This window comes from Sinocyclocheilus grahami, unplaced genomic scaffold (assembly GCF_001515645.1).
Source record: "Sinocyclocheilus grahami isolate Dianchi unplaced genomic scaffold, SAMN03320097.WGS_v1.1 scaffold1463.1, whole genome shotgun sequence".
Classification (NCBI taxonomy): Eukaryota; Metazoa; Chordata; class Actinopteri; order Cypriniformes; family Cyprinidae; genus Sinocyclocheilus; species Sinocyclocheilus grahami.
Genome location: NW_015506642.1, coordinates 370,774 through 387,549, shown reverse-complemented (window position 1 = coordinate 387,549; position 16,776 = coordinate 370,774). Strand labels below are relative to the sequence as shown.

The following is a 16,776-nucleotide window of genomic DNA, read 5'->3' as shown; positions in this document are numbered from 1 at the left end:
GTGTGTGTGAGAGAGAGAGAGTGTGTGTGTGTGAGAGAGTGAGAGTGTGTGTGTGAGTGAGTGTTTGTAAAAAGTGAAATTTCTTGCTTTTTAACATTTTTCTAGACATTCTACAGTGACTTGAAACTATAAGAATATTTCTTGCAAATATAAAGAAATGCATGACATATGGCGAAAAGCTGCCTTAATCCATGTATGAAAGCATGTGCACATGTACATATGCAAACATTGTTAATACGTTTTGTGTGTTAGGAGGCCATCATGAAACCTCTTGACCATAAAAATCTGGATCTGGATGTGCCGTATCTTGCTGATGTCGTCAGGTGTGACTCTGTTTTTCTGTCACATTTCTGTCACAATACAATCGTTTAAAGACATATTGCTGTTTATTTGTTTCATGCAGCACCACAGAAAACCTGTCCGTGTTTATTAGGGACAGTATGGGGAAGCTTCTGCCACCCGCCAGCCTGTGTGAGATCAGAATATATGAAACGGACAAAAATATTGTGGTGTACAGAGGAGAATAGAGTATAATTCAGCTGCGCTGCTGCATCAGCTCTCGGTACAGCAGTAAACGGTGATGAATTTTAGAAAGTACATTGGGGGAGAGTGGCTCCTGCTGCGTGTCACTACAGAATGTGATTAATGTCAGTCACTGGGAGTTTGGCTCAGTTGTCAGCCATGTGATATTGATCCTATAACAAACAGAGAGATTACACACACACTCACTCACTCACTCACTTGCACACGCACACACTCACGCACACAAAAAATATTTTTCCAAGATAATTAACATCCTTCACCTCAGCGCCTGTTGTCTATATAGACCCATATTCCTTCTCAAAGCAAGCCTGTTTGTATTTCCAAAATATTTTTGCTAATGAATAATTAATGTTTTAATAACATTTTTATTACTTTATTGCTTCATATTTTTAGCACTTAAATCTGTTTGCATGCATTTCGATGATGTATCGTTTGCTAATACTTTTCAATGCATTCGCTGAGAAAACGTTTTCAGTTCATTTGTACTTTCAATAGATGGCGCCAATAAAGTTTGCCACCAAAACCTGTACAGTATACCAAGATGGAAATCTCTGTGTAATCGTGGAAAATATGCTATACTTTTAAATATTTTGTTGTTGTAGATGTTTGACTGCGCTTCTGTGTTGGAGATTAAACACTAAACCAGCAGCCGGACTGGTTTATGTCAGTGTCTGAGGTTAATATTCGGGCAGCTAATGTTCATTTTTGGATGAACTTTAAATGAGGTCAGCTTCAGTTATACACACAGTTAATAAGACAAATAAGGATCTTTTAGAATTAAAGTCCACATTCACTTTAAAATTAAATAATGATTTAAAATCCTGGAAAAAAAATGTGATGTGTCCTGGTGGGATTCATGCTGGTTGTCTGGCTGGATATATCAGTGAAGACTCTGGCACGCATGCATGTGTGTTTACACTGCTACGGCACCTGGCCAGGATCACCATTTATGTGGAGTAAAGTTTGACATAGAAATGATTTACATTCCAGATCGGATTTAAAGGAGTAGTTCAGCCAACGTGAAAATGTGCTCACCCTCAGATCATCCCAGATCAGGATGAGTTTGTGTCTTCATCAGGTTTGGAGTGGTCTTACATGATTCATCTGTTATTCCAAAGGACAAACGTGTAATTTCATCAAAATGTGATGAGTTTTTCTGCCTGAATCAGCTTTCCTCTCGACGTTCGTTCTGGTAAGTAACTCCCATTTCCTTTTACAATTCCTAACAGGTACAGTACATTTATTTTCTCTCATTGAATATGATGCTTTTACTCAGAAATAAATCACATTACGTAGTTAAATGTGTTCATTTTGGGATAATTCACCCCTCCAAAAAAAAGAAAATACTGTCATAATTTGCTCACCTTCAAGTAGTACCAAACCTGTGTAAGTTTCTTTCTTCTGTTGAACATAAAATCAGTTGCCGGTAGCCATTTACTTCCATAGTATTTTTCCATAGTATGGAAGTCAATGGCTACCGTCAACAGTTTAGTTCCATGTTTTTTCTATTCTATGGAAGTCAATGGCTACCGTCAACTGTTTAGTTCCATGTTTTTTCTATTCTATGGAAGTCAATGGCTACCGTCGACTGCTTAGTTCCATGTTTTTTCTATTCTATGTTTTTTCTATTCTATGGAAGTCAATGGCTAACGTCAACTGTTTAGTTCCATGTTTTTTCTATTCTATGGAAGTCAATGGCAAATTTCATCAAAATGTGATTGAGTTTTTCTGCCTGAATCAGCTTTCCTCTCGACGTTCGTTCTGGTAAGTAACTCCCATTTCCTTTTACAATTCCTAACAGGTACAGTACATTTCTTTTCTCTCATTGAATATGATGCTTTTACTCAGAAATAAATCACATTACGTAGTTAAATGTGTTCATTCTGTGATAATCCACCCCCCCAAAAAAAGAAAATACTTTCATAATTTGCTCACCTTCAAGTAGTACCAAACCTGTGTAAGTTTCTTTCTTCTGTTGAACATAAAATCAGTTGCCGGTAGCCATTTACTTCCATAGTATTTTTCCATAGTATGGAAGTCAATGGCTACCGTCAACTGTTTAGTTCCATGTTTTTTCTATTCTATGTTTTTTCTATTCTATGTTTTTTCTATTCTATGGAAGTCAATGGCTAACGTCAACTCTTTAGTTCCATGTTTTTTCTATTCTATGGAAGTCAATGGCTACCGAACGTCAACTGTTTAGTTCCATGTTTTTTCTATTCTATGGAAGTCAATGGCTACCGTCAACTGTTTAGTTCCATGTTTTTTCTATTCTATGGAAGTCGATGGCTACCGTCAACTGTTTGGTTACCAGCATTCTTCAAAATATCTTCTTTTGTGCTCAACAAAAGAAAGAAACTCGTACATGTTTGGAACATGAAGGTGGCGCAAATGATCATTTTTGTGTGAACTGTCCCTTTAAGGGAAGCGAGAGCTTTGATTAGTCAGAACTGAAATCAGCTGTAATAGTTGATGCAGCAGCAGCAGCATTTACAGTATATATTAGTACGATTTCACATGTATGAACTCAGTTCAATCAGTGCTGAATCCTAATGGCATGATTGCATCAGTAGATGACAAACACATCTGTTCTCGTGAGTGAAATCCTGCAGATATTCAGTCTTTGCCTTTTCCTCTCAAAATTTGCCACTTGTGTGCTACTGTTAGTGGGAAGGGCGTATAAGCTCGGCTCTTTCTCAAGCTTCTGCTCGGTTTGAGTCCTGATCGTTCTCCGCTGGTTTAGGCTTCAGAAGGTTTTAGAGAGATCAAACCCTCAGTAGGACGACAGGCTACAGTCTGATGGAGTCAGATGTCCATGTCCACCGGTCTCAGCTCGCCCGTCTTGTGCTCTCTGACCCACAGCTCTCGGTCTCTGGCGGGGTCGACGCTCCGCAGCAGTTTGTCCACCGGCTCTATGGTCTGCAGATCAAACGGCAGGCTGTGGTTACTCATCATCTGCAGGTAATGGTGTGAATGAGTGTGAACGAGGCGCTCTGAACTCACGCTTTGGTTGAACATGTCCGTCTCGTGTCGTAGTGTGGTGTACTGACACAAGTGCTGCCTGATCATCTCCACACGCTCCACCTCCAGACGCTCCAGCTCCTGTCAGGAACCAGACATGTGGAGATTCTCTGCTTTATTGGAGTTTTTAGGAGAAAATGCTTTTGATTTTTTAATCACAGTCTCATTACTTGCATATCTTTACTTTTAAAGTGTTGAAAAATCCAGAATGTCTCTGTTTTGTGCTCTTCTCCTACATCACACAACTTCATTATTACACAAATGGTAACATTTTACAATAAGGTCCCACTAGTTATTATTAGTTAATATGCTAACAGTGAGCAATGCATATTCAGCTTTGTTAATGGTAATTGATAAAACTACAGCTGTTCATTGTTCATGTCAGCTCACGTCGATTAAATTAACAGATGCAACTTTAATAATGTTTAGTGAACATGATTTAGTAAAGTTTGAAACTAACTAAGATGAATAAATGCTTTAGAGCTTTTTCTCATTGTTAGTTCATGTTAACTCATGTATTTAACTAATATTAACAGATGTAACATTGCAAAGTGTTACCATACACTTATAAAAGCTGTTGAAATCTGGAAATATTTTACTTGGCACTTTTTCTTTGGATTTTAACATTCATACAGTGTATCAGTTCATTTGGTGTTTGTGTGCAATTTTTATTTATTTATTTTTTAACAAAGAATCACTACGTTCAACAAAACTTCTGTCATTATCATGAGTGTATTACAAAACTATTTTTTTCCAATAAATTTCTACAGTCAAGATTTTCTCAATTTAGAGTTTTGTGAAAAATCTACTTTTTCAAACTCGTCCTAGACGGTTTGTCCGATTTTCTCCAAAATTGTCTCAGATCATCTTCAGACAATGCTGCCAAGAAGTTATCAAAAGATTTCCGATAGACCAAACCGTTCTCGTAAAGCACGCTAACGAATTTGACAAAATTCACACAAAAATGGACATGAAGCTATATCTTCACATCGCTTTAGCAGATTCTGACCAAACTTGGCACCTACTCTCCCAAGCATAACCTGAGGGCACTTGAGTAGTTTTAACACAGCACCACCTACTGGTCAAAATAAAATAAAAAATTGCTGAACATTTTGACTAAAAAATCATACGATTGACCTCGTTAGATTAGGAGCGACATACAGAATCAAACGATACCCAACTATCCCATGTCAGTCATTTTGAGTGTTGACCATTTAGAATTTTGTAGTGAAATGTTGTATGTTACGAACGCTTTAGCGTATTGTTATGAATCTTATAGAACTGCTTGTGGAAATGTTATGAAATTTGGCACACAGATAGAGGACAGTCTCATCATTAACCACGGCACATTTGGAGTCTCTAACACAAACTCTCTAGTGCCACCAACAGGCCAAATTTGCACTCATGTTTCTGCTAATAACTTTTGAACCGTAAAGTCTAAAAGCAAAATTGATTGATTCCTTGGCTCATGCCGAGTAGAGTGCATACCATGATTTAAATTTCTACGGGTCAAGATTTTTTGCGCAATTTTCCGAAATCGTCCAGACGGTTTGTCTGATTTTCACCAAAATTGGCTCAGATCATCTTCAGAGCATTCTGGCAAAAAAGTTATCAAAAGCTTTTTGATATACCAAATAGTTTTCGAATTTGATGAAGTTTGTGCAAAAATGGACATGAGGTTATATCTGCGCAATGCTTTAGTGGATTCAGGCCAAACTTGGTATGTGTTATAACAAGCATCACCTGAGGCCACATGAGTAGTTTCGGCACAGCGCCACCTACTGGCCAAAATATATAAAAAATTGACATTTCTGCTTATAACAACAACCCTGGCTAATTAAAGACAGCTCCTTAGCTCTTCATTTTTCGACACAGCGCCACCTACGGGTCAAAATATGTCTTCATTTTACCTCTGTTCTGCTTGGCCCCAAAATTACTGCTTGCAGCTATATATATTTATTATTATTATTATTGTGTGTGTGTGTGTGTGTGTGTGTAAGTGCATTGGTTTAGAGGTGCTGAGTGGAAAATGTCATTCATTTTAAGATTATAACATCATGATCTGAGAGTAGCTTTTTTACCAAGCTTGTATTTGAAGCATCAATTCCAATGGAATCAAATAGTTTTTCTGACTCTTATTGGTGCCGTTATTGGTGTTTGTGAAAGCGCGTTCACTCAGAGAATCTCTCACCAGACTGCTGGTCACCATCTCCTCAAACCACTTGGACTGGGACTGATTGTAGAGGTCAACACATCGCATCAGGTCATCGCCTGAGGACACAGAGCGTGAGTTACACATGAACATCATCAGAACTATAGAGCATGGGCTGAGAAGCTTCTCTGTTTGTCAGAAGCAGGAGCGCAGACACACACAACGGGAACTGTTATGATTATACCTGGTAAGGTAAATGTGGGATAATTTATACTACTAAATTTGTTTCCATCCAGACTTCCCACAGATTTGGTGTTGAACTGATGAATAAAGAGAAGGTGCAGAATGAAGGGAAATAGTTTAGTGGCATCTGTTTCTGATTTTATTTCATTTAGATTTAATTTTTGCCACATGAATGTTAGCCAACAGTGATTTTTGCAGTGCCAATACTCCATATTTGTAAATGCATAGAGCGGCCGTAATATCAGCATTTGTGTCAGTATTTTCATACCACTGATAAAAGTGCTTAAACATCACATGATTTTCACTATCACTGTAAAACGTTTTAACATTCATAGTTTAGGGATGATATTGATAAACAAGAATAATCATCATCTGCGCACTTTACTCTGTTCATCAGCTCCTTGTTAATAATAATAGATATAATATTTTATTAATCTATCCATCTCTAAATAACATGCAATGAATGCATGTGTCTGATTCATGATTCATAACAGATGATGTTCTGCTGTGGCTGCAATTAAAGAAAAACATGATACTGTGACGGAAGCAGAGAGCAGAAGGTAAATACTGCACACAAGAAACATCTATATTCCTGTGGAAACCCAAATGTGTTTTTCAGTTTGCGAACACCTAGATCATTTTACAGTTATATGCAGATTTACTTCTTTCTGTTTTACTTTTAAAGACCGTTATTTTGCTCTCTGTCAGAAAGTGAGCAGACGAGTGTTAGTTTCAGTTTTCTGAAGAACAAAATCAATATGTTTAGTAACATGTTCAATGTGTAGTGTTTAGTGAATATCATCTTAAACATTTAAAAACAAGAACAACTTTGCATGTGATGTTCGATGTGTAACAGAACGGATTCATACTAGAATTTCACATTATTATTTTCAAATTCCTCTTTAATAACCATAATGCAACACTAGATGTCAGCACACTCAAACATTGCTGCAGGTTTGCTGGTTATTAAACTCATTGAATGTATGTCTGTGTTCACAACAGAATACTTACTAAACAATGCCAGTTATTTTTTAAAACAGTATGTGACTCAGTAGCCATTATTATCTCTTGTGGTGTTGGTTTACTGTCTGATAGTTGCTCAGGATTGCTCTCGGAGGATGTCAGAGAAGAAGCTGCACTCACCGGCCTGCGTGGATTTTCTGCGCGCCTTCTTGATGTCCTCCTCGATCTTACTGCTCAGTTTGATCTCCAGATGCTGGGTTTTTAACTCCAGATCCTTCTGTCGATCGGCGAGCGCTTTCCGTGCCTGATGAAGAATGTGAGACTATGAGAGACGAGACGGCGTGTTTTATTCATGCATCATCTAGAGCTGAAGTATTCAGAAGCATCTGCTGCTGCGTGTTGAGATCCAGAGTCTCCTGAATAAATCAGAGCTGTCATTGTGCAGTGATGTGGATGATTACTTCAAAGATACTGTATATATATTTACTTATTCATTTCTGATGATAGTTGAATCCTGGTGATATTGTGTTCTGGTCATTTTGACCTGGAGAGGATTTTCTTAGTTAAGTTATCACATCATCACATCAATTGTGGTGTTCAAAAATGACGGGCCTATGAAAAAAATTGCTTGTAAATCTCCACCAAATCTCAATATTGTTATCAACTTTTTTCTTTCATTTAGCACAGGATTAGTATTTTATTTTGGAGCTGGTTGATAGTAGACCTCATTGTTTTTGAGTGAATATTGCCGAAATTATATGCCTATAACGATGGAGTATTAATTATTTGCTTTATGCTCTTTCTTAAAGGGCCAGTGCACCCAAAACTAATAATGCTGTTATTTACTCACACACACAAACACACACGTCTTTCCAAATTTGCATGTGTGCTTATTCAAACTTTGCATGATGTGATTGATCATGAAACAAGAACAAATGGCATTTGCTGTGACACGAATGCTGACCGTTTGTTTTGAGTGCGCTGTCCCTTTAAAAGAAGGAGACTTGTTTGGTTCTTGTTGCTCTATGAGAAGGTCACTGGTTTGAAGGGCATGAGATTATATATATAGAAACCCGAAGGGCTCAAGAGACGGAAATGATCCACTTCTTCAGAAAACATGCTGGACTTGCATGAGAAAAATCCCCGTAACTTTAGATGAGGCTAAATATGAAGACTAAATATGGCCACATGACAGAGAGATGAAGCATGTTTTGCAGTCAGTACCTTCTCCACGGCGGCGGATCGGCTCGCCAGCTGCTTCCTGAGATCCGACATGTGATGGTCGAACTTCTTCATGTCCTTCTTGAAGTTTTCCCGAAATATCAGCAGAGGCTTTTCCACCTCACTCTGAAGCTGAACCACGTCAGAGACAGACCGGTAAACACAAAACCTAAAGCCAAAAGTAAAAAAGCCCCTCCTACAGAATGTCTTTTTCTGCCCCAGTATTAGTAATGCATATACGTGTGTGTGTGTGTGTGTGTACTGTAAGCCTACTGTACTGACAGTGTGTGTGTGACATCTGCTCTCAGGTGTTTGAATGCAGTCCTGCGTTTGCTTCATCTCACCTTGGAGGAGAACTTGAGATGAACTTCTGCTTCATCTGCCAGGCTTTTCTTCAGCTGAGCCCAAGCTGAGCCAAGCGTGCTGAAAGAAGACGACGAGGGGTAAGATGTAATATATAAATTATATAAAAATATAATATCAATTCAATTATGTATATATTTAAATAAAATTGTATAATTTATATATAGTCAATATTCTTCAAATACATTTAATAAATACATAATAATAAATATTTAATACAATATATAATAAAATATATTTAACAAAATGTAATACAATTAATATTAAATGTAATAAAATATATAAAATAAATTTATATATATATATAATATTATATAAATTAATTTTAATATGTTTATATTTAATAAATTATATAATAAACATTTAATAAAATGTAATAAAATATATATTAAATAAAAAAAATATTTGTTTTGTGTGTAACTCTTCTTGCCCTTTTCTTTCTCGTCTAGATGTCTGCGTATGAGTGCTGCAGTCATGAGTGCTGAATGCTGAGTGGATCAGCCTCGACTGCCTCATTCCTGAGATGTTTCGGATGTTTAGACCAAGCCGTTCTGAGGCCTTTCCATTCAGACCGACGCTTCGATTCAAAGGAACACTTTCAATAAAAGACGTGCGTGGAATTTAACTATCTAAACTTTAGCTGAGTCAAATTTACAAGACTGAACATCAGTTTTCTTTCTCACTGTTGCTAAGGCAAGATAATTCTGTATATATATATATATACACACACACACACACACACTACTATTTGAGAGTTTGGGGTTAGTAAGAATTGTAATTGTTAATGAAATACGTCTCTTCTGCTCAACAAGGCTGCATTTATTTGTTAAAAAAAAACATAAAAATTATGAAATATTATTCTTATGTAAACCAGCTGTGTTCTATGTGAATATGTGTTAAGCTGTAATGTATTTCTGTGATGTGCAGCTGTATTTTCAGCATCATTCCTCCAGTCTTCAGTGTCACATGATCTTCAGAAATCAGTATAATATGCTGATTATTAGAAACATTTCTGATTATTATCAATGTTGAAAACAGTCGTGCTGCACAATATTTTTGTGGAAACTGTTGCATTTTATTTTTCAGGATTCACAGATGAACAGAAAGTTCAAAAGAACAGCATTTATTTGAAATAGAAATCTGTTGTAACATTATAGTCACAAACTCTTTTATAACGCATTATATTCCTCTGAAGGTCACTGCATGAGGTTTCTAAGAGTTTGTAAGGAGATAAGAGTGTATTGTTCCCTCTGACGTACCCTTCCTCCTGCGCCGCCAGCGGGATCTGCGAGAGCTTCGACAGGTTTTTGGCGTATTCCTCCTCAATCCTGATCCTGTCCACATAAATAAATGAATTAGAGTTGTGCAGGAATGACAGAGCTCATCTGTGGCACATGTAGAGCATGTGAAGAGCTGAGTGCAGATGTCTGTCCTGACTTTCACACACTAAGGTCATTTTCTTCCCAGACTCAAGTCTTTCTCCTCAGGGACAAACACACTTCATGTGAACCCATGTGAACTGTAGCTCATTCAATGGAACAGCGAACATGTTTGAGAGCAGATCTAATGCTGATGGCCAGAAAGAATCAAGCAGCCACTGAATCATTTATTTTTCTCCTTTCTAAAAACTGTTAATGAAACACAGGAAATGCGCTACAGGAAGTTGCATGTGCTGCGTTGTTATGTTTTTATGTTTTTAGTCAAGGCAACAGAAAGAATAGCTGCTATTTCAAGATATTACACAATTTCACCAACATAGATAATGCAGTAGTAACCATAACCATACTTTAGTGACCACACATACAACTAACTAACTAACTAACTAACTAACTAACTAACTAACTAACTAACTAACTAACTACTGTCAGGGTTAGATCCGAGTCGCAATGCTTTCTGGCCAACGAATAACTGTTGTGCTATGAAAGACATTCAGAAACAATAACTAGCCATTTTCACTCCAAAACCTTAGATAATTATGACTTTAAATCTTGCAGTTGAGACTGTCATTCAAGATTGTGATGTAACTTTAAATTTCACAATTATAATTTCATATCTCACAATGTGACTTTATACCTCACAGTGTGATTCTTATTTTAAACGGCACCCATTCACTGCAGAGCATCCATTGCTGAGACACTGATGCAGTGCTACATTTCTACAAACCTGATGAAGACACACACTCATCCTGATCTGGGATGGCTTGAGAGTGAGCACATTTTCATTTTTGGGTGAACTGTTCCTTTAAGAACATAATTTAAGAGGTTTCACATCGTCCGTCACAATCCATTCACCCATGACTGTAGTCACAAACTCTTTTATAACGCATTATATTCCTCTGAAGGTCACTGCATGAGGTTTCTAAGAGTTTGTAAGGAGATAAGAGTGTATTGTTCCCTCTGACGTACCCTTCCTCCTGCGCCGCCAGCGGGATCTGCGAGAGCTTCGACAGGTTTTTGGCGTATTCCTCCTCAATCCTGATCCTGTCCACATAAATAAATGAATTAGAGTTGTGCAGGAATGACAGAGCTCATCTGTGGCACATGTAGAGCATGTGAAGAGCTGAGTGCAGATGTCTGTCCTGACTTTCACACACTAAGGTCATTTTCTTCCCAGACTCAAGTCTTTCTCCTCAGGGACAAACACACTTCATGTGAACCCATGTGAACTGTAGCTCATTCAATGGAACAGCGAACATGTTTGAGAGCAGATCTAATGCTGATGGCCAGAAAGAATCAAGCAGCCACTGAATCATTTATTTTTCTCCTTTCTAAAAACTGTTAATGAAACACAGGAAATGCGCTACAGGAAGTTGCATGTGCTGCGTTGTTATGTTTTTATGTTTTTAGTCAAGGCAACAGAAAGAATAGCTGCTATTTCAAGATATTACACAATTTCACCAACATAGATAATGCAGTAGTAACCATAACCATACTTTAGTGACCACACATACAACTAACTAACTAACTAACTAACTAACTAACTAACTAACTAACTAACTAACTAACTAACTAACTAACTAACTAACTAACTAACTAACTAACTAACTAACTAACTAACTAACTAACTAACTAACTAACTAACTAACTAACTACTGTCAGGGTTAGATCCGAGTCGCAATGCTTTCTGGCCAACGAATAACTGTTGTGCTATGAAAGACATTCAGAAACAATAACTAGCCATTTTCACTCCAAAACCTTAGATAATTATGACTTTAAATCTTGCAGTTGAGACTGTCATTCAAGATTGTGATGTAACTTTAAATTTCACAATTATAATTTCATATCTCACAATGTGACTTTATACCTCACAGTGTGATTCTTATTTTAAAATAGTTTTTTCTTTTAATTAAAATTTTTTTTTGTAGACATACATATGTGTCCATAAACTACAACTGTCGTACTTATAATATATATATATATATATCAACTAACTAACTAACTAACTAACTAACTAACTAACTAACTAACTAACTAACTAACTAACTAACTAACTAACTAACTAACTAACTAACTACTAACTAACTACCTGTCAGGGTTAGATCCGAGTCGCAATGCTTTCTGGCCAACGAACAACTGTTGTGCTATGAAAGACATTCAGAAACAATAACTAGCCATTTTCACTCCAAAACCTTAGATAATTATGACTTTAAATCTTGCAGTTGAGACTGTCATTCAAGATTGTGATGTAACTTTAAATTTCACAATTATAATTTCATATCTCACAATGTGACTTTATACCTCACAGTGTGATTCTTATTTTAAAATAGTTTTTTCTTTTAATTATAATTTTTTTTTGTAGACATACATATGTGTCCATAAACTACAACTGTCATACTTATAATATATATATATATATATATATATATATTTTTTTTTTTTCATATTTTTGCCAGAACACTATAATTAGTACAGTTACTATAATAAACCATGGTACATTTTTGTAGGGGAACCACTGACCCCAAACAAACAAACAAACAAATAAATAAATAAAAACATTTCTGTGATGATTTATTATCCACAATTTTTGTCCACTTTTTCCTGAACATTACAGTGGGTACGGAAAGTATTCAGACCCCCTTAAATTTTTCTTGTGTTTTTAACTCAATGGGAGAGAATTGAATCTGTCTGAAACTGAAGTTGTGTGTGTTGTCTCTGTCTCCCGTCTTCATCAGGATCATCGTCCACTTTTGTAGCACATGGAGCGGTGCTGAAACACGGGGTTTCATGAGCCTTTAAATGTCCAAATCTTTAGTAAGTCCCCTGCATCCGCTGTGATGAACTCGCCGTCCGCCAGAGGAAAGTGTGATGCGGACTCTGAGGAAATTTCCTTCGGTCTGAATGAGCTCATAACGCTCCCCGTGTTGCCTAATGTTTGAATCTGCATCACAGCAAATGAGGAAATGTCCTGTCTCACTTCTGGTTTGTCTGCAGCTGGATTTTTCTGGATAAAGCGTGTGCATTGACTGGTTGCACAAGCATCGTAAGTTCCTCCGGATGCAGATTCTCAGAGGCGTATGATGCCGCTGTGCTGAAGCTGGATAATGTGAGGAGGAGAACGAGTCTCCATGTGTTTGCATTGGCTCTGATGAAGATAATCAAGTGTGGCACGCTGGACTAATGAAGAGTCTGCCTCACTGTCAGCATGATGGCAACTATCTGATCTCCATGTCAGCAAACATCCCATTAATTCAAGTACTTCTTATTGCATGCTATTAACAGAAATGTATCAGTGAGCAGTTTATTTACACAGTGATGTTTTGGTCCTTCTGCCCTTTTCATTTCATTGCATCTTATTTTACAAAATGTATTTTTAAGGCTTCTCAGTTAAAGTGGTCATTTAGGATATTAATGAAATAGATAATATTTTTTTACGATAATATTTTAACAGTTTGCTTTAGGACAATGACATCATAAAAGCGAATTGTTTATTAATGAATTCATTTTGGGAATCATTTAATTTTGTTGTCTTTAATATCATATTTTTCTCAAACAGTATAAGGCCGTTTTCATAAATGAAAATCTATAGCTGCCTGTATATTATAGGAAAGGGTTTCCTTGCAAGGGAATGGTCATATTTACGGGTCCTTAGCACTGAATAGTTTGAAAAACCCTGTTGGTTAACACGTTCCAGCGGCCTGCGTGATGTCAGAGGAAGACACAAAACAAGTTTTGTTTACATTATTAAAGCCTGCACCAAAGATTAGTGCACAATAAATCCAGAACCACGCATTAGGAAAGTAAACAGTGTGCGTTTGCTTGAGTGTGTTTTGTTGTCATGCAGTTCAAGCGTCTGAGATGAGTTGGTTTAGCTGTGGTACTCACAGTTACTGTGGATTCACACTCCTGCTTCCGGCTGGGTGAAGTCGAGACGGGACTCTGACAGAAGACACAAAACTGAGCGTCAGACATCATCGTGCTGTGAGCTGTGAGCTGTGAGCTGTCATCTCCACCCTGAGCTCACCAGGACGAACCCAAGGAGCTCTGATCATGGATATCTAGTTGAATTGCTACAAACTGCCTCAAAAACACCCTGATCTTTCAAAGAACTTAAACTGGATGAAAGACGCTCAGGTTCTTCCTGAAATCATTCCTCATTTCATCATTCTATTCGTTACATGTGACATACGATACGTTACATACGTTACAACTCGTTCCCTGTCGGATTGATAACAAGCACCTGTGCATCAAATTAGAGTTTGGTAGACTGAGAAAATGCTTTATAATCCCTACAAAACATTGTATCAATCATGTGTTGAATCATCACTGAATCAATATGCAATAAATTTCTCAGCTTGAATCTCCAGCGAATTTTGATACAGATGGAGAGGCGTATTAAAATGACTTGTGGATACTGAAGTTATTGGATTAAATCAGATTTCTAGTCCTGGGGAATATTGCTAAATGAATAATGAGGACTAGTTCATATGTGAGAGATCAGCTGTACCTGATGATCTGTGCTGGTCTTCCGCATCAGTACATGCGACGGCTCACTCTGATGCAGCGGATTGCCATTGCCATGAAATCCATTCACTGGAGAGGAAGAAAACACTCAGATGAGTTTGATCTAGAGCCAGGAGAGATCTACTTTACGTTTTTGACTCAAATACATAGAGTCTATAATCCATAATAACGCTTCCTCCAGTGAGTCAGTGTTCTGGTGTGAATCAGGAGAGAAATCTGCACAGATCAAGCAGCGTTTAAACAGCTCTAAACAAGGAACGATCGAGAGAGATTTACTAAAAACCTGTTTTGAGCAAGTCTGCCTTGTGCCATTTTTGGTAATTTTATTTGCAGTGAATCAAATCATACATCATTTGCTGTAATAATAACTGTATTTCTCCTTCAGAAGTTACATACCATTACCAGGCAAACGGCATACATACATAACCAGCCTCAACTTTCAGTAATAATGACTGTTATATTATTCCTCTGATTTAACACTAAGGATTTCAGTTCAACTCAAATGACATGAATTGAGAACAGATCAAATGCAGAGGCATTTAATGTGAAGATGAAAATATTCTACATTAGACAAAGCTTCATGAATACAGCATTGCTCAGAATGTTTTCTTAATAAAGTGCAATGCATGCATCTTATTAGATTTATTGTCTTCATTGATACAGAACTGCATTCTGAGTAATCGTAACATGCGTCCTCTGTGCATATGCAATCATGAAGTAAGTTCAGAAACAGCCTGATTGAGCTATGGCTATGAAACAGAGAAGCCGGTTACTACGCAACAAGCATCTGAGAAGCTGATTAGTCTAATTATTTACTTCAGACGAGCGCCGAGCGAGCGTTTGGACGCGGGACTGGGCTCGACATCTACTGTATTGTAGTAGTTTGTGCTGAGCAGCGACTGATCTTCTGGCCAGAACGGGACTGTGTCACGCTCCTCCAATCTGTGACCATTGTCGTGTCTCTGAGCGATGAATAATGGCCTAGTTCTGAGTTCTGTAGTTCATCTTTAATTTACCACCATCTGTATCAGCTCTGCTGTTCCTCCAGCTACTGCGCGAGTCATGAGAGTTGAATCAAACAATTAGGAAACTGATTTCATCTTAGTACACGCGATAAGCAGCACATACAAACTACTGGCATCAAATTCAGTCTGAGTAGTCCAAATGATCTGAACCTGAGGTTTAACTTCAGTTTAATTGGTATGATTTGGGAAAATGGACAAAACTGATGCTTCTACGGAAATTTGTTGTGATTTTTAAAGCTTTAATGCCATTTATTTCTGTAAGTGTTGAGATATAACAATTTAATACAATCCATTATTGGATAGATTTCCCTGAAAAGTGTAAATACTGTGTCTCTGTGGTGATATTAAAGAGTTTGAGCATGAGAGTTTGTTTGAGCATCTCAATCTGCCCAGCAACAGCAACACTGGTTCAACCAATGGCGTGAGTTTGGGGCGGGGCTACTGGTTGTCTTGACCAATGACAGTGCTCAGGAAACCTGTTTGATAATGATTATTACTTTTTGCAAATTTTGGTGATGCTAATGTATTGAAACCCACCACAAAATAAAAATAAAATAAAGGAATTGCAACTTTTTAACAATTTTGACTTTAATGTCTCACAATTCTGCGTTTATATCTCATAATTCTGAATTGTTTCATAATTATGTTTATATCTCATAATTCTGCATTAATATCTCACATTTTTTACATTAATATCTTTCAATGCTGAGTTTATATCTCATAATTCTGCATTATCTCATAATTCTGCATTTTCTATAATAATTCTACATTTTTATTTTGTAATTCTGGATTTATATCTCGCAATTCTGTGTTTATATCTCATAATTCTGCGTTTCTATTTTGTAATTCTGAGATTATATCTCACGTTTCTGACTTTTTTCTCAGAATTGTGAGAAACAAAGTCGAAATTGTGAGAAAAAGTCAAAATTCTGACATTTAAAAAAAAAAAAATCGCTGTTATTTTTGTGTTTTTATCCCATGGCAGAAACCAGCTCTCATACTAATGCCACAGACATTTATACATTTTTAAAGTTTAACTTCCTTTTCTTCGTCCCTCTCATATAGTCTAGCTATCTCTTTTAGATCTCAGTGGGTTTCCTGAACTCTCCACCTGCAGGTTAGTGAGGTTGATCTGAAACGAGCGGTTTAATTATTCATTTATTTATTCATATTCATGCGTGTTCCCCAGCAGAAAACACAATCACTAAACCACAGCCGAGAAGAGGAAGGAAGCCACACACACTCACACACACACACACACACACACTCACACTCACACTCACAC

The 16,776-nt window shown here is 37.1% G+C and overlaps 2 protein-coding genes, 1 long non-coding RNA gene and 1 pseudogene across 3 annotated transcripts in view; 1 reads left to right on the top strand and 3 right to left on the bottom strand.

Moving 5' to 3' along the window:
- LOC107570469 (6-pyruvoyl tetrahydrobiopterin synthase-like) overlaps positions 1-760 on the top strand; it is a 6,147-nt pseudogene extending 5,387 nt beyond the window's left edge.
- Positions 761-2,844: 2,084 nt separating this feature from the next.
- Positions 2,845-12,984, bottom strand: LOC107570468 (growth arrest-specific protein 7-like). Its single transcript, XM_016256703.1, has 9 exons — positions 12,920-12,984; positions 10,912-10,986; positions 9,766-9,840; positions 8,488-8,566; positions 8,147-8,275; positions 7,103-7,226; positions 5,756-5,835; positions 3,547-3,645; positions 2,845-3,462 (listed from the first exon to the last, which is right to left on the bottom strand). The coding sequence occupies exons 1-9, from the start codon at positions 12,982-12,984 to the stop codon at positions 3,349-3,351; spliced, it is 840 nt and encodes a 279-aa protein (XP_016112189.1). The 3' UTR covers positions 2,845-3,348.
- A 554-nt stretch (positions 12,985-13,538) lies between these two features.
- LOC107570480 (uncharacterized) lies at positions 13,539-14,665 on the bottom strand. Its single transcript, XR_001607043.1, has 3 exons — positions 14,450-14,665; positions 13,828-13,881; positions 13,539-13,640 (listed from the first exon to the last, which is right to left on the bottom strand). It is a non-coding gene; the product is annotated as an uncharacterized lncRNA (long non-coding RNA).
- Positions 14,666-15,278: 613 nt separating this feature from the next.
- Positions 15,279-16,776, bottom strand: part of LOC107570467 (growth arrest-specific protein 7) — an 11,309-nt gene continuing 9,811 nt past the window's right edge. Inside the window, exon 4 of the mRNA XM_016256702.1 lies at positions 15,279-15,428. Coding sequence (XP_016112188.1) covers positions 15,279-15,428 — 150 coding nt within the window. The remainder of the gene's footprint in view (positions 15,429-16,776) is intronic.